Source organism: Dysidea avara, chromosome 2 (assembly GCF_963678975.1).
Source record: "Dysidea avara chromosome 2, odDysAvar1.4, whole genome shotgun sequence".
Lineage (NCBI taxonomy): Eukaryota > Metazoa > Porifera > Demospongiae > Dictyoceratida > Dysideidae > Dysidea > Dysidea avara.
Genome location: NC_089273.1, coordinates 13,488,218 through 13,504,803, shown reverse-complemented (window position 1 = coordinate 13,504,803; position 16,586 = coordinate 13,488,218). Strand labels below are relative to the sequence as shown.

The following is a 16,586-nucleotide window of genomic DNA, read 5'->3' as shown; positions in this document are numbered from 1 at the left end:
GCCCACCTGCCTGCCTGGTGCCTTCAGGCAAGTGTAACTCAATAACGGCTAAGGCTATGGGAATGATTTATTCACTGTTCAACATCGCTTCATCCCGAGATATGCCTTTTGGTATACCACAGTATGTACAATGCACGCAGTATGGACTTGCCTCTGTCCTCCTTTGTTTACCATTCTTTTCACTGACAACTCAAGGTGGTAGTGTAATGCATGGTTTCCCTAAAGTACATTTGTAAACGGGTATCGTCCTTATTTTCCGTGGTTACTGGATTGATTGCAGAGACGATTTTAACACTGCTCTTCATTTGTAATGCTGTGTATAATGGGCTGAAAATAGCTGAAAACGAAGCATAATGGTGGCTTCACTTCCAAGGCAGTAACTGATAGTTGGGGGGCATGTGAATCATAGTATTTTTGTGGTAACTGGACTGTTGTAGAGGCACTTCTTCTACTGTTTTTTGTCTGTAGCACTGTGTAACGGGCTGAACATAACTGAAAGCAAAGCATAATGGCCACTTCACTTTCGAAGCAGCATTTGATAGCTGGGATGCACACCGTTCAGACGAAAACATTTATTCTGGTGCCATCCTTTCTGTTGATGTGGTATGCATGGGTTCATTAGTCGTAATAATTTTACAAAAAGTTAACAGACATGTTTAAGGGAAAATTCGGAATTTTAAGATCAATTAGGGATGATAGAAAAAGTAGGGAAGCAAGAAGGTTGCCTACACCTGTAGATATGCTAGTGAACATTTAATCCCTACTTCAATCTTGGTCTTGGGGTATAGACTGAATTAGGGATTAAATGTTCTAATATATCTACAGGTGTAGGCAACCTCCCTAGTTTCTCTACTTTTTTTCTATGATCCCTAATCGAAATTAAAATTCCTAATTTTTTTTAAACTTGTAATAAAAAGCGGAAGGCACAACAAGTAACTCATAATTCCTTCCGCGGATGAGCCACCATACATTGAGTATGGTGGCTCATAGTGGAAGGCATTGTGAGTCACCATACTCAATGTTAAAGTGGTTTGTTGCTTTGTTTAGGCGACACGTGTATCAAAAGGAAACCTAGACACACAGAGAGTTGTGTCTTAAAACATATCAAAAAGTTACAGTCTGCCAACTTCAACTGAACTAATGCATAAAACACTTCTACAGCCTACAAATGGCCTACTTTAATCTTCATTAGATATTTAGGTGTTCCAATGCAGCTGTAAACTTAGTACCAGGTTACACGATCCAGATTAAACTCTGAGTGATGATATTAAACTACTAGCTACTTCTATACCAATACTTTTGCAGAAGTTACACTGTAATTACTGTATGATGTGCCCAGAAATAGTGAAGGTGAACCACAGATAACATCAAAGGATCTTACCACCCACTGTATGATTTCTATATAAAACTATCACATATGCATCTTCCATTTCCAATCCCAGCAAGTATTATTATATTAACAAGGAAAAATATCCTGACTGCCTGGCAGATGATAAATCGGATGGCTATTTTCCAGGTCTAGTCATGGATTTTTTCTCCTTTCTCAAAGGGTCATTACATTATGTAGCTATTAAATTGTATTATGCCTTTCTATAGAATTTGTCATTCCTCCACAACCCACTACAACTGCCACTAATAAATCACTTGGCATGAATGGTATCACCTCGTCATCAGGATCACATCATCTTACAACACTCCATCAGACATCAAACGATTCATCAGTGAGGATTGCATCAACCCCAGTAGTTAGCACACTACAACTGCTACCAACAGCCAAACAAGGTTTGTAGTTAGAATTAATCATGATATTCCTAATCTAAGTACCTTTATGCAAAATTTCCCTGCAGATAAGCAGTACCAAAATTTTGAAATTTGTGACTTACGATTAAGGAACTTTGATATGGCACAATCAATTATGTATACACAATCAATTATAATACTTCCTGTCTGCTAGAATTCTTTAGTCTCTATCATGTTACCAAAATTGCATAGAGTGTCTTTCACCATTGCTTAGCCTGAGTCAAATATGCTCAAAATTTCGCCCAAAATGCTTTCAGGAATTTCCCAACATTTTCACCTCATATGCTCTTCAGTGTTCCCATTATGCTTGCATTACGCTCCTAGGTTAACAATGTTTCTTACAATTGTTTTGGACATTATAATCAGTGAATGCTCTATTAGAGTATGTTCTGTTAATGAGTATCAATCTAAGAAGCTATGTACAATGCATTTGAGTGCTCTATTACAATTTGCAGCATAGATATTAAAGCCTATTGACTGCTCTATTAAGGAATTCATCAATCTATTGTCATGGAATTAATAAAAAATTTAAGCTCTGTAGTTTTAAATATCTACCAAATATGCTACATAGCATTATGCTGGCATAATACTCCAGCCTATTATGCTTTTGTTATGCTGGTATATTTGACACGGGCCTACACATTGGCACTCTTTCTAATTGTGAAGGTTCATACTTACAGTACAAGTTTGCCAGAAGCCAATTGTTTGAAGTTTAGCTTTACATGTGTTACAAAATCAAGTTACTGTATAAAAAATATAGGTTTCTAGTATTTTTACACAAAATGCTATCATATCTTTTAAAAGCAAAATAATGGTTACCTGACTATCATCTCTTGAGTGGCTGGCCTCATATTTGTACAGTGTATCCCATTAAAATATTAATCCCAGAAAGAACCAATATTGTAGTTACATACCAGAGAATTAGTATACATTAATTCACACAGTCTATTAATTATGGTTGTTCAGTGAAACACGTGCACATGGTGTAAATGTGACCCAGTCTGGGAAAACCGGTCTTATCACCCATGTCAGCAGATTTGAGAACACAAAGCTACATGAATAAACTATCTAATTTCACAATAAAACAGCTATACTTAAGTGGTCTGCCTTTGCTGGCTGCTTTTCCCAAGCCCAGTGATGATGTGTACATGCGATGTGGGGCCTTAATGGAGATCTGGTCAGTCTGTGGATGGCTGTATGCAGCTGTACAGCTCCATGGCATTGAATAAATGCCTCTACGCTGTGAATTTCCTTTCATTTTAGCCAGTTTTGAAAACTGAATGGTCATAACTTGGCTTACTTCATCTATTCCTTTTTAATTTTTTGAACAGCCTCTTGTCCTCCTCCCAAACTCCCACCTCCCTCCCCTTTTGGAGCTCAACTGAGACAGTAAACCATGGTTTAAAACTATCTAAAATGGTGGAAAACTTTGTTGTTGGCTAATTGCACAGTGGATGCTCTGGAAGGTAAGGAATTGGTGTACAACTTGTGAAAATTTGGTACACATAGCTCCAACAATGGTGAGCTACAACACATTAATCAAAACAAACGGTAGTGTCTCGTGCGGCCGAAGAAGCCGGCGCGCCACACAGTGAGTATATTTACAGGAAGAAAGTAAACGCATTTTTCACACCTTTATAGCTCCGTGATTTATTATCCGATTGAATCCAAAGTTGCTACAGAAGTTCCGGCTAGGTGGGGAAGTCCACTTTCCAAATTTGAAGAAAATCTCTCAAGCCATTTCCGAGATACGACCGGCCAACATTTGGGTTTTTTCTTCGTTTTTTACTTCTTCTTTTCGCACACTTTGCAAAATCCGCCATAAAACACGAATGCGTGCTCCAATCGAGCTAAACTTTGGCACACCTAAAGGGCCGATTAAGGCGAATCACAGTACCAAGTTTGGTAGGAATCCGATGCACATTCACGGAGGTATTACCGATTATTTTCGTACCATTAGGTCGAAGGTCTGTCACGCCCACAGGGTAAACCGCTTGAAGGCATGAGCTGAAAATTGCTATGTAGATGGAGTAACTATCGTAGAAGTGCCTTTATGTGGTTTGAAAGGAATCCAGTTAAAGGCCATCGAGATATGACACAAAACCTAAACTGTGTCAAAATTACGCGATTGATTTTTATGAATAAAAAAACTATTAGTTTTCACGCTTACCAGGCAAACCGCTTAGAGCAGTGAGCTGAAAATCGGTGTGTAGCTGGAATAATTATCATAGAAAGTCTTTGTAGTAGTACAGAAGAATCGGATAACAAACCACTGAGTTATGATTCCAAAGCCAACTACGTGTAGCATATGCAAGATCGAGATACTCTAATAGAACAGTCACCCTAATAGAACATTCAGCTACGTTTATAATTTAATCCATTATAGAATTATATTACATTGCAACTTATTCTGTAGGGAGTTCAGCTACAAACAAGTCACCCTGTAGTCAGATCAGCTAGAAGAAGGTAACTAATAGAGAGTTCAGTTACAAAGAAACCATCATGCAGAGAGTTCAGCTGCAAACAAATCACCCTGTAGGGAATTCAGCTAAAAACAAATTGCCCTGTAGAGAGATCAGCTAGAAGAAGTTACCTTGTAGAGAGTTCAGTTACAAAGAAATCATCGTGTAGAGAGTTCAGCTGCAAACAAATCCCCCAGTAGAAAGCTCCATTATGAACAGATCACCCTGTAGAGAGTTCAGTTAGAAACAAGTCATCCTGTAGAGAGATAAGCTAGAAGAAGTCACCTTGTAGAGAGTTCAACTACAAAGAAACCGCCATGAAGAGAGTTCAGCTGCAAACAAATCACCTGTAAAGAGTTCAGCTAGAAACAAGTCACCCTGTAGAGTCTGAGAGATCAGATAGAAACAAGTCACCCTGTAGAGAGTTCAGCTAGAAGAATTACATTGTAGAGAGTTCAGCTACAAAGAAACTACCATGTAGAGAGTTCAGCTGCAAACAAATCACCCTGTAGAGAATCCAGCTACAAACAAATCACCCTGTAGAAAGATCAGCTAGAAGAAGTTACCTTGTAGAGAGTTCAGCTACAAACATGTCATCCGGTAGAGAGATCAGCTGGTAGGATCACCTTGTAGAGAGTTCAGCTACAAAGAAATCACCCTGCTTCATCTTTTTTTTCTTCCTGTGGTGAAGAAAAAAATTATAGGTTAAAATCCCTATCTATGGCCGGCTTTGGGGTATACAAATACAAAAAGAAGTGAAATCTAATCCAAAACAGCCAAGCTGTAAAAAAAGAGTGCGGCCCTCAAAAGGCTATGGTGAAAAAGATGTGAAATCTAAGGTGGCGGCCAAGAAATGGCTGTGATGGTAGGTTAATCGCAATAAATTTAATAACAACAATTCAGTTGAATTTTGTGCCAAGATTAAGCTGCACCAAATTCACCTGAATTGTTGTTATTAAAATTTTTACCATTAACCTACCATCACAGCCATTTCTTGGCCGCCACCATGGGTTTCACATCTTTTTTACCATAGCCTTTCTGAGGGCTGCACTCTTTTTTTACAGCTTGGCTGTTTTGGATTAGATTACTTAAAACTAGCATTTCTCAATACTTTTAAAGAGGCGATAAGACCGGTTTTCCCAAACTGGGTCACAAATATTAGGTATCCAATGTCGATAATTTGCTTACAACTGACTGTGCAATTTCTATGGACGAGTCTATTTGCTTTTTCTCTGCCTATTTTTCTTTTAAGCAATTCTTTCACCTATTATGCTCCATATTGTGCTCATCATTGTTATTTGAGCATTTCAAAAAGCATAGTTATAATTTTACCTTAAAGTGATTGGTCTATTAAAATATCTCTCTCTTCACTTGTTGACCATAAACATATAGCTAGTTATAAGTGACTGTTCTATTGGAGTATCTCAATCATCAGTTGGTTTTCCCACAATATTAGTAATTAATGTATTTTTGATATTATTTTTGTTGTATGTGGCTGTTGTATTAGAGTATCTTAATTTTTTGTGCAACATTTATATGCCCCAGTGTCCACTTCACAAAATTGCACCTATCATGCAAGCATTTTGCTATTGCTTTTACCCACTTATTATGTCAAAAGTTTTGCTGGTAAGATCAACATGTTTCTAACAAATTAACTCATGAATGTTTAGTAGTGTGCGATTGGACAGCTGCTGTTATAAATGGTGTGAACAGGAAATCCATATGTTACTGTGCGATAACGACGCATGCGCAATAACTATTATTCCAAACAAAGCACAACATACATATAGGTTACAACAAACATACACTATAGTATACAGCAACTATGGTGATACAGTTTACATGTTACAGTTACCACAATAAGCAAACAGAAGTGCCTAGAATTGACAATTAGTTACTACCCTATTTTTGGTGACGATCTTGACAACCTAAAAGTTTGACTCCGGAAAAGATCACTCTCTGACATATGCATAAAGCCATGTTACTGTTAAGTATTTTGTAAGAACAACTATACGAATGCACCTACCAACCAACCAGGCTTTGTGGTATGCAGGTGTAAAATTTTGCATATGAGTAGGGATCATAGAAATGAAACAAATGAGGTCATTTACACTTGCAGCTATACACTAAAAGATATTTAATTCATACAGTACTTCAGTCATGAGTACTATCGGTATAGCCATAACTTGTAGGTACAGTATTATAGATGAAGAAGAGTAAAAGATGCACCTCTAATCCAAGGACTATGTTACAACTGATGCACACCCCTACTATCAATTAATAAAAAGTAAAGTAACTGTTCTGCTTTGTTTTAAGCTATGGCATTACAAACAAAGTAAATGCAGCACAAGAAGTGCCTCTGTAATCAATCCAGTGACTGTAGAAATGAACAGATTTGTTGTACGTAGCTATTTGGCTAGTATTAATGTTAAGGTGAGTACTAATGGGTGCCTTTGATCTATGCACGTAATGCTACTGTACAAAAAACATTCTGTTCCTATCTGATTGTAAACACAATGTTTGAAGACCAAAAGCCTCAGGGTGTTACGTTTACAAATCTCATGTTGTGTTAGGTTGATTACTTTTAATGTTTGCACATAGGAAATGAGAATGTGTCATCTAAAGTTGCACTGCAGAAGCAATTGAATTATGATCAAAAGTGTTTAGAGCAAGGTTGGTTAAATTTTACATTGTAATTAGTAATAAAACATTAATCATGTTGTTATTATTATCACAGTTTTATGGTGTGTGGGCAGACCATACACCACACCACCACAGGACTTCCTTCATAATACAATTTACAAATAAACTAAGCTAACCAAAATGATTATATTGCTATATTACTTGACAATAATGAATATCCAAAACACCCATTCACTCTTAAAGGGAAGCAGTGCCATGGCTGGGCTAAATATTGAGCTAATGAAAACTATTATATCGTCAGCAATGATCAATTACACTCCGAATGGAAAGCAGTACAAGTAATAGCTGGACTGAACCAGCATTGATACACCAAATGCTGGTTCATAAAAACTATTAAGCAAACCACCAAGACAGTAGCGTTGTTCTTTGGACACATCTTTAACCAATAGCCAATGTTGGAATTGGTTTAGCTAGAACCTTAGCATTCTTTCTTCTTCTGCCCACATTTGATGCAAGCATACCCCACCACAAAGCAGTAATAACACACCCATTCAGTCTATATATGATTTTCTCATGGGTGTGTTATCATTTTATCTAACAGCTAAATGCTTCTCTCTTGAAAGGTTGATGCTGGATTTGATGCTAGATGCACAAAGACTCTTCATTAAAGTGCTTTTCATAATGCATAATATGTCTATGTAGTCTCCTCACATGGCCACACCTTATTTTCTTTGGGATTGTGTATTGTACCCCTAACGTAATTGTACAGTGTATGTGATCCTTGTAATAAATGATTGACTGAGTAATGACACGAGTTGAACCTTCTACACTGGCAACAAGCATGGTGAACCCATAGCCCTTTTGAATTACGACAAAGCAGGTGATATTGAAGAGTATTTTAAACAATTGGAACTGATTTTTGAAATGCAGAAAGTGGAAAACAACAGCAAAGTAGCCTACTTCCTTGGTTGTATCGGCTCAAAGATTTATTCAGTGCTGAAAAACTTGACAGATCAGGGTTACCAGCTGTGTGTGAGTTGGGATAATTAAAGATTTCGTTGGTGCAGCATTACAAGCCTAAACCATAGATAATCACAGAGCATTTCACCTGTTTGGAGCAGGCCTTGTGAGACTGCTTTGTGTGTGGTCTGACTAATCTCCAAGGCGCCTGTTGTCTGAAATAAAAACTTGATGTTGGAAAAGGTGATAACTTTAACAACTGCCATGGAAATGGCAGTTATAGAGCCACAGGAAAAGAACCCCAAACCTCAGCCTAGCCTGACTGAAGATGAAGGCATATACATAGTATGAAAGCCAATGGATGCAATGTTTTACAATATGTAATTGCTGTGTGAAAGCAGGGACATTCAACACAATGGTGCCTTTAATTTTTTCATAATTGCCAATGTCGTAAGTGTGGTAGGATGGGACATCTACAAAGGATGCACTCAAGTAAGGAGACACAAAACCAGAAACCAGACAAACCCAATGGAAAAACAGTACAGGTATGAACCATATAATTGCCCAAGCTGTTCAGAAATTTGATGATCAGGGCATTTGGGGTGGACACAGAGGGTTACCACCTGAAAGTGTACAAATGCTAAATCTGTACAAATGTAACTAGACACAGGAGTTTCCATCTCAATGATTTCTGAACAGCATTGGAACAGCTTATTTCCAGATGCAGGAGCTTTGCGACCATACACAAAACAGTCTTTGAGAGGTTACTCTGGACATCAAATTGACAAACAATGGTTCAAGTGACATACGAAAAACAACTGGTGATACTCCCATTGGTTGTCATTACAGGCATTAATAAGCAGGCTTTATTTGGTAGAAATTGGCTCAAGATAAATTGGAACGAGTTACACAGAACTTGGAAAAGACTTTCCCTCCAGCTATTTGTGCAAATAGGTCTTTTGCTGTTGGCGATGGATATACTTTCTTTTCAGCACAATGATTGATAGTGACTTTGTAATCACCACATACTTGAAGTCTTCCATTTGAATTGGGTACTACTATTAGTGGCATGGCCCACGGGCTTGATTCTAATTTATCATGTTGATGGAGGCATTAAAGTTCAAAATCTAAAGCTTTTTGCAAGGCATAGGGCCCTGGACAGTTTTAAAATGGGCTTAGTTTCTGGTTTTAGCCTGATATCTGCAGTACATAAAGTATATCCCTGTATGGTGACACTGTATGCAAAAGCAAGGCCAAATGCTTAGGATCTGTTGTAGATTGTCTGGCAGAACTATATCAAACATACCAACAGCTACCACTAGATGAAAGCAGCAAAAAAATTACTGGTTCTCAACACACTAAGAGGTTTTTACGATTATACGAGGCTCCCTTATAGGGTATCTACTGCACCTGTGATATTTCAGTCAGTGATAGATAGAATACTTAAGGACAACCAGTGCCATTTTAGCTAGAAAACATCCTTATCTTGGCAAAATCAGAAGAGGAGCATAACTAACTGTTAAACCAGACCCTTGACAGGCTAGAGAAGCAGGAATCAAGCTGTGATAAGAGAAATGTGAGTTTTGTACTAATGAATTACAATATTTAGGGCATTATATTAATGGCACAAGCATTCACCCAACTGAAAAAAAGGCGCATGCCATAAGAAAGGCATGTATGTCAGAGAATGTAAGTCAGTTAAGAGCATTTTTGGGTATAGTAAATTACTATAACAAATAATTATACTACCCTCTTTGCCTCCTTGTATGAGCTGTTAGAAAAAAATCATGCATGGCTGTGGGCTGAAGAGCTTGATAAGGCTTTTCAAGAATGCAAACAATTATTAACTGGTGAGGCCATCCTAGTCCATTATGACACAAAAAAAAAACTATCATGTGATGCATCTAAATATGGGTTGGGAACAGTACTGTCACACGTGATTGATAGAGATGAATGACCCATTGCATTTGCATCATGAATCGTCAGCAATATTGAAATGCGAAAGCTGAGAAGGAGGCTTTAGCTCTTATCTTTGGGGTAAAATACCTATTTGGTCATTCTTTTATCATGATTGCTGACCACAAGCCTCTATTGTCAATCCTCAATGTGAAAACAGCCATACCTTCCATGGCGGAAGCTTGGATACAACAGCCAATGGGCATTGTTTTTATCAGCATATCAGTACGACATTGAGTATAAAGGCAGTAAACAGCATGCAGATGCTGATGGTTTATCAACATTGCCCATCTGAGAAAGTGCAGGATCCTGTATCTGTGTTTCAGTGTTCATATGTATATGACCTACCAGTGACTGCATCAAAAGTAGCAGTTAAAACTAGTAGAGATGTCACATTAGCAACAGTGTATCGGTATATATGTCATGGAAGGGTGGCTTAGCAAACCTGTGCATGAAAAACTGAAGCCTTTTTATCAATGCAAAGTTCACCTTTTTACAGACCAGGGTTACTTATTGTAGGGGCTTAGAGTAATTATTCTGACAAAGTTGCAAGCACGCCTCTTAAATGAACTACATTTAACACACCCTGAGGTAATAAAATGAAGGCAGCAACATGCAGCACTACTGGTAGTGGCCTATCTGGTAGCTTCAGATTGACAAGAAAATGAAGGAAATAGTAAGAAGTTTCCCAAACTGTGCTTGCCAACCACTTATGGCACCCCTGCACAATTGGCCTTGGGTATACCAATGCAGTGATTTCATATTGATTTTGCCAGTATCAAAAACCTGCAAGTCTTGGTAATGGTCAATAGCCACTCCAAGTGGATAGAAGCAATCCCTATGCAGTCAACCACCACAAATACAATCTATGGTGGACAAATTCAGAGTATTTTTTGGCCAAATTTGGCTTACCAGAATAGATAGCCAGTGAAAATGGCCCACAATTTTCATCACAAGATTTTGAACTGTTCTGTGTCAACAATGGGATCAAACACACATTCACACCACCTCATCATCCAGTAAGCAATTGAGCTGCAGAAAGATCAGTACAAGTGGTAAAGTAGGCTATGGCAAAGATGGTCAAAGATCTGCCACTCAGGCAACATTTGTGCTGACATATCGAACAACACCACATGCAACAACAAAGATGTGGCCAGATGAATTTTTTGTATGAGAACCCGCCTCACATTAGTACAACCCAGTTGTGGGGCAATAGTGGAAAAACATCAGCTGGGACAGAGAAAGGCTCATGACAAGATGAAATGTTGATGATGGTGTGAAATCAGCATGGAAACCGGAAATGGGTACCAGAACATATTCTGTGATTTACTTAGTCAGAGTGGGCTTAAGTGTTAGATATTGCCATGTTACTTAGGAGCAAAGTGGTCTCACTGAATGAAACAGTAGCTCAAAGATATCAGACATACATACCAGCAGAGATCACCTTCCAAACAGACCAACCAGATGTATCTACAAACCAGGCTAACACTGTGCCAGGGCCACCAGAAATAAGATGGAGCTCTCGTAATCATAGACAGACATAGTGACTAATTGAAACCATGGATAACTGATGCTCCATAATTTGTTCTGTATAACTCTAGTATAGCTAGATACTTACTTTACCAATTATATTCTTAATTGTATCCCATTTAGCAGGCAGTTTGTTTGGCTGTATAGGTGTGTGCAATGTGTAGCTTAGTTATACCTATTCATCATATAATCGGAGGAGAGGGATGTAATATATTGTGCCCCCTCACATAATTTTACAGTGCATGTGATAGTTGTAATAATTGATTGACTGCATAATGGCACAAGTTGAACCTTCTACAGATGACATTTATCAATTAAAAATTAATTATCTGGTACTTATAACTTCTAACAGATTAGTGTTAGCTGGAGAAAATAAGTTTGGCATCATGAGATTAACTTCTATGAAGGTTTTAATTATAGTATCATGCTATTCGATAAAGCTCAAGCAGTGCATGACTGCATGTCAGTGCAGACATACAATAGTGTAGGGCATACAGTCATTTCTCTGTAGCTACTGTAAATACTTGTAAACTGATTTATCATACATGTACATTTTCAAAGCTAAACACCCTTATGTTCCATTATAGGTATAAAGTGTCCACCACCTCCACCACTACCACCCAACCATGTGGGCCGTCAACAACTTTTAGATGAAATGATTAGTAAATTACTTCAATCCACCATCCACCCCAATAGTTATGGAACAAGTTTAACGCTTACTGGAGCTGGTGGTTTTGGCAAGACTTCCATTGCTATCGCTTTATGTCATCACCCCATAGTAAAGGAACAATTTACAGATGGTTTTGTCTTCATAGAACTTGGACCACAAGCTACTGATCCTAGTATGAAGCTTAGCCAATTATATCACTTGCTAACTGGTCAGTATTTAAAACAAGGTGACATCAATCATGCTGAACAGGAAATTAATCAACTTACAAGCCTTTATTGTCGTAATCTTCTTGTCATTATTGATGATGTGTGGCATGTTGAAGATGCTGAGCCAATAGTGAAGGCATTTAGTAACTGTAAAATAGTCCTCACTACCAGGATGAATGATATTGAACACTACATACCTACCAAACAGGTAGTTAGTGTAGGTCCAATGGAGCAAAGTGAAGCTATCTCTCTACTAACCTGTGGAGTGATTGATATCAGTCAACTGTCACAAGAGGATGTAAGCTTACTTGATGAACTAGCTCAAAATGTCCACCTGTGGCCACTGCTTCTGTCCCTTATAAGAGGACAATTTTCCTATTACTTGAAACGAAACCATTCCCAGCATAAAGAAGCTATCCAGTTTATTAAAAATAAATTACACGAAAAAGGTCTATCTGCTTTTGACAAAAATAACATTGACAGGAGTCGTAAACATGCAGTAAAGATTTGCATTAATGTCACTTTGGAATTACTGTCAAAATCAGCATCTGATAAAATGAAGACATTAATACTATGGACCGGAGTCGGTACTTCACTACAAACAGCAGTGTTACACAAGCTATGGAAACTAAGTGAAAATGAAGCAAGAGACATTTTGGATTTGTTGTGGGCTTATGGTCTCGTCCAAATAATTGCCGATACTACTGTAACAGCACATTCCCTTAACACCACAGACGAATGTGTAGAAGTCCATGCTGTTATTAGCCAATACATTATGGAAAACATGGAAAGCAAAGAAGTGTACATCCTCTCACCACATGGGGAGTGTCGTAGTGCTAGATTAGTCATAGCAGAATTAGCCCGTCTGTCTAGGAGGTCCTATGGAGTAACTAGCTTAGCATCTTTATCTCCAACAGATTATTTGAAGGTTACTGCAAGTACAATGGAAAATACTTTAGTGCCGATCTATGTAAAGCAGATTAATATGTATACATCAACCGATCCACATTTTGCTATTCTCAAATTAAAAAAGATACAACATGTTCTGATGACCGTACAAAGCATTACAGCATTTTTACCATCATGCCTTGAGGGCATTGATTCACTGATAAGTGAATGTCACAAAACATTAAATGATGTTTACAGATTGATACGAAACTTGAACCAAAATGTTCAAAGGTACCTCTGGCAAAAAAGCTATGATGATTTAATCCAAGTATTAGAAATATATATGGACCAATACCCAGTTGGCTTGATAGCAAGAAAAGCAGTTATCACAGTGAAACAGGCACTGCCTTACTTAGATGGGGAGCCACTGAATTTTGTTACTCTGAAGTGTGAGGAGATACAGGCAATGACACCTGAATGTAATTTCATCACATTGATCATATTACCCTATATTAAGCTGCACATAAAAGAAATCAAAGATATGAACTTAGCACTACTAGCAGGATCACCAAACATAGAAACAGCATATCGCTATTACACATCCAGCAATTATACTAAAGAGAAGAGGTCGGTAATCTCCAATTACATTGTCAAATTACGAAAGGTTGTCCCAAAATTTGCAGAAGTAGAAGCATCAAAATTTAGTTTAAAACTTGGAAACAAAGTTTAAATGTTGTATGATTAGAAACCATTTATTAATCATTGTAACAATTAAGTGTCAAAATTGTATGTAATAAACATTTAAATTCATTAGATGTCAAGTATGCACCTAGTCAATTTATTCTTGATTCTTTTTGTATAAACTAAAATTACCAAATAAACACACAAAATTGTGACCAAAATATATTATAATGCTAGCATAATGCACAAAATAATTTCAAATTCTTGATTAATGTTAGACTGACTGCTGGAAGTTTTACATAATTATGTTGCTGTACATGGTTAGTGAAATTTTTACCAGTGAAACAAGTGAACATTGTGCAAAACTGGTAAGGCATTAATGAAATGGCTGTGTTTGCTTTCCAAGATAAATGGTCAATTAGCTACACCAACCAAAAATTCTAGTGCAGAAAATGGCACATACTAGACAAATGAAGTACATTTTGATGCAGATATATAACTATCAGCTGTTTGCATTTTTATTCCTGTGTAGTAATTGTAGTAAGCTTCCCTCTCTCATGAAATTTAAACCTTTTGCAGCAAATTGTTTCTATAGCTGGCACTAGACGTTAGTTGACACTCAGATCCTGCATTTGTCTTCTTGGATGATTTGTTTCTCTGTGTCTATCTGTAATGTGCTGATCTACAATTAAACTAGTGGTACAACTAAGCAATAAAAAGAATCTTTATGCACACCAGTTCTATCTGGCAAAATTATTCTGGCCATCTCCAAAGATGCATTGGTACAGCCATCCAATTGCAAGATGAAGCTTCTACTACATCAACAAGACAACCTATACCCCCAAGGCACGCACCATGTAATGGGAATATTAGTGTGTTATAATAGTGTGGATTATTTTTATATATATATCTAATTAAATTAAATGCAATTTTAATCAGGAGAGTGCCCAGAGTCAGCCAATCCTGGTTTACAAATTATGATACATGTAAAAGCTAATCTAAATTTAAATAAACAGCATGACATTGTGACATCAAAATTAGAGCTTTGAGAGTGATTGACTCCAAAACTTGTGGTGATCTCCAACCTACTATGGTACTATATACACTGCACATAATAAGAGGGTTGAATTAACTTAAATGAGACGGTTGAATAACCACCTATTTAGCAGGAAATAGCACTGTTAACCAAGTTTGTAGTTTTTAGAAGTAATTAGCTACCCGTGGTGCAACATCAACAAGTATTATGCTGTTGTTTTGCAAGCACATTGTATTTTTGACTGGTACACAGTGTTTGTACTAAACCAAGCATATACTTTAACTGTTTTGAAATCTGTAAGTGAATGTCAAATATCACCTGTATTCAGAGGGTCTTATATACAGGTAGCTCTGTGTCTTACAGGTAGCTACGGTTACACTGCTGTGTAACAAAAGTTCAAAATATTTTCAGTTACAAAGCTGAGTTATAACTAAGAATTTATTCTTGTGCTATAAATTTTGGGACTTTTCAATAGAAGGACAAAAATTTTAAACTGACAATTTATTATAAGTATATACGCCATCTTATCATGGATTTTTAGAAACTACACCAGTAGCTAAGTGTTTATGAGATCCTCAGAGGGTAAAAATTCTCCAGGAATTACTACCATGGAGCATAAAATATTTTACCTCTGAACTGCAGTAAAGAGAAGGTTTTGCTTTGGTACTAAATAACATGCCTCTGCAAGTGTCATGTGGCTGTTTACTTCAGTTTGCTGATGACTCATTTTTGATTTTCTTTGGTGACTCTGCTGAATGATGCTATTGTTCAAATGTTTCAAGATGATTTATGTGATTTGTCACTGTGGATTACCACCAGTAAAATGAAGCTTAACCTTAAAAAATCAATGGTTCAGTATTAAGCCACCTTCATTCCCCCAACCTCCAATGCTACATGATGATACTCCTCTTAGTCCTCTATTAGTCATTGGTACGCAGAAATACTTGAGAGTAACGTTTGACAGCAGGCTGAATTGGTCCTCACACGTTTCAAAGATTTGTGGAAACATGTCAGATTATCTGATGTTAGTTAATTCACATGTTAAATGTTTGCCCACTGCCATTATGAAGATGTTGATAGAATCTTTGGTCTTTTCACAATACACTTATGCATTACCTGTGTGGAGACCTACCATTAGTAAGGACTCTATGTCTCATTTACAGCATAATTATGCAAAATAGAGCTGTGCGTCTAACTTGTGGTTTAAGGAAGTATGACCATGTATCACAGCATAGGACAAAACTTGGATAGCTGCCATGTTTGGCTATTCATAGTATCTTGGTGAGGGTATTTTGCTGCAGCCACCAATTAAGCCTGACCTATTATTCTTACTGTTTAGGTGTATCTACCTATAAACATATTATCAACTCAAACGCCTTTATTTCAACTGTCATTGAAGTAATTCACCAATCAAAAAGAGCTATGTAGCTAGCTGTAAACATACATGCATGTACTGAGTTTCGTGTAACTTTCACCAGAATTTGTATACCCCATGAGTCTGCAGTGATAGCTATCTCCAACCCAAGTTGGCCATTTTAATCCAATTATTCTTGTAATATGCCTGACAGCTTCTGATTATTCTAGAATTATTCTAACAAAATTAAGCACCCATTATTCTCCAAATTATGCTGGCATAATAGGCTCGGCCCGCTCAGGCCTACCACCACTACACTTTGGTCATAAACATTTATACAGAACTAGGTGTTCACCATGGTTTGCAGACATTTTTCATTACAAGAAGAACTTTTGTCAGC

At 37.3% G+C, this 16,586-nt stretch overlaps 1 protein-coding gene across 3 annotated transcripts in view; it reads left to right on the top strand.

The window, feature by feature from the left end:
• LOC136246655 (serine-rich adhesin for platelets-like) overlaps positions 1-14,004 on the top strand; it is a 50,966-nt gene extending 36,962 nt beyond the window's left edge. Inside the window, exons 12-14 of one of the 3 annotated variants that reach the window (XM_066038185.1) lie at positions 1,597-1,782; positions 6,864-6,935; positions 11,939-14,004. In XM_066038185.1, the coding sequence (XP_065894257.1) occupies positions 1,597-1,782; positions 6,864-6,935; positions 11,939-13,845 (2,165 nt within the window). In that variant the 3' untranslated portion in view covers positions 13,846-14,004. Of the gene's footprint in view, positions 1-1,596; positions 1,783-6,863; positions 6,936-6,999 lie in introns of all 3 variants that reach the window. The other 2 variants (XM_066038188.1, XM_066038186.1) reach the window with 2 other exon arrangements.
• Positions 14,005-16,586: the final 2,582 nt, after the last annotated feature.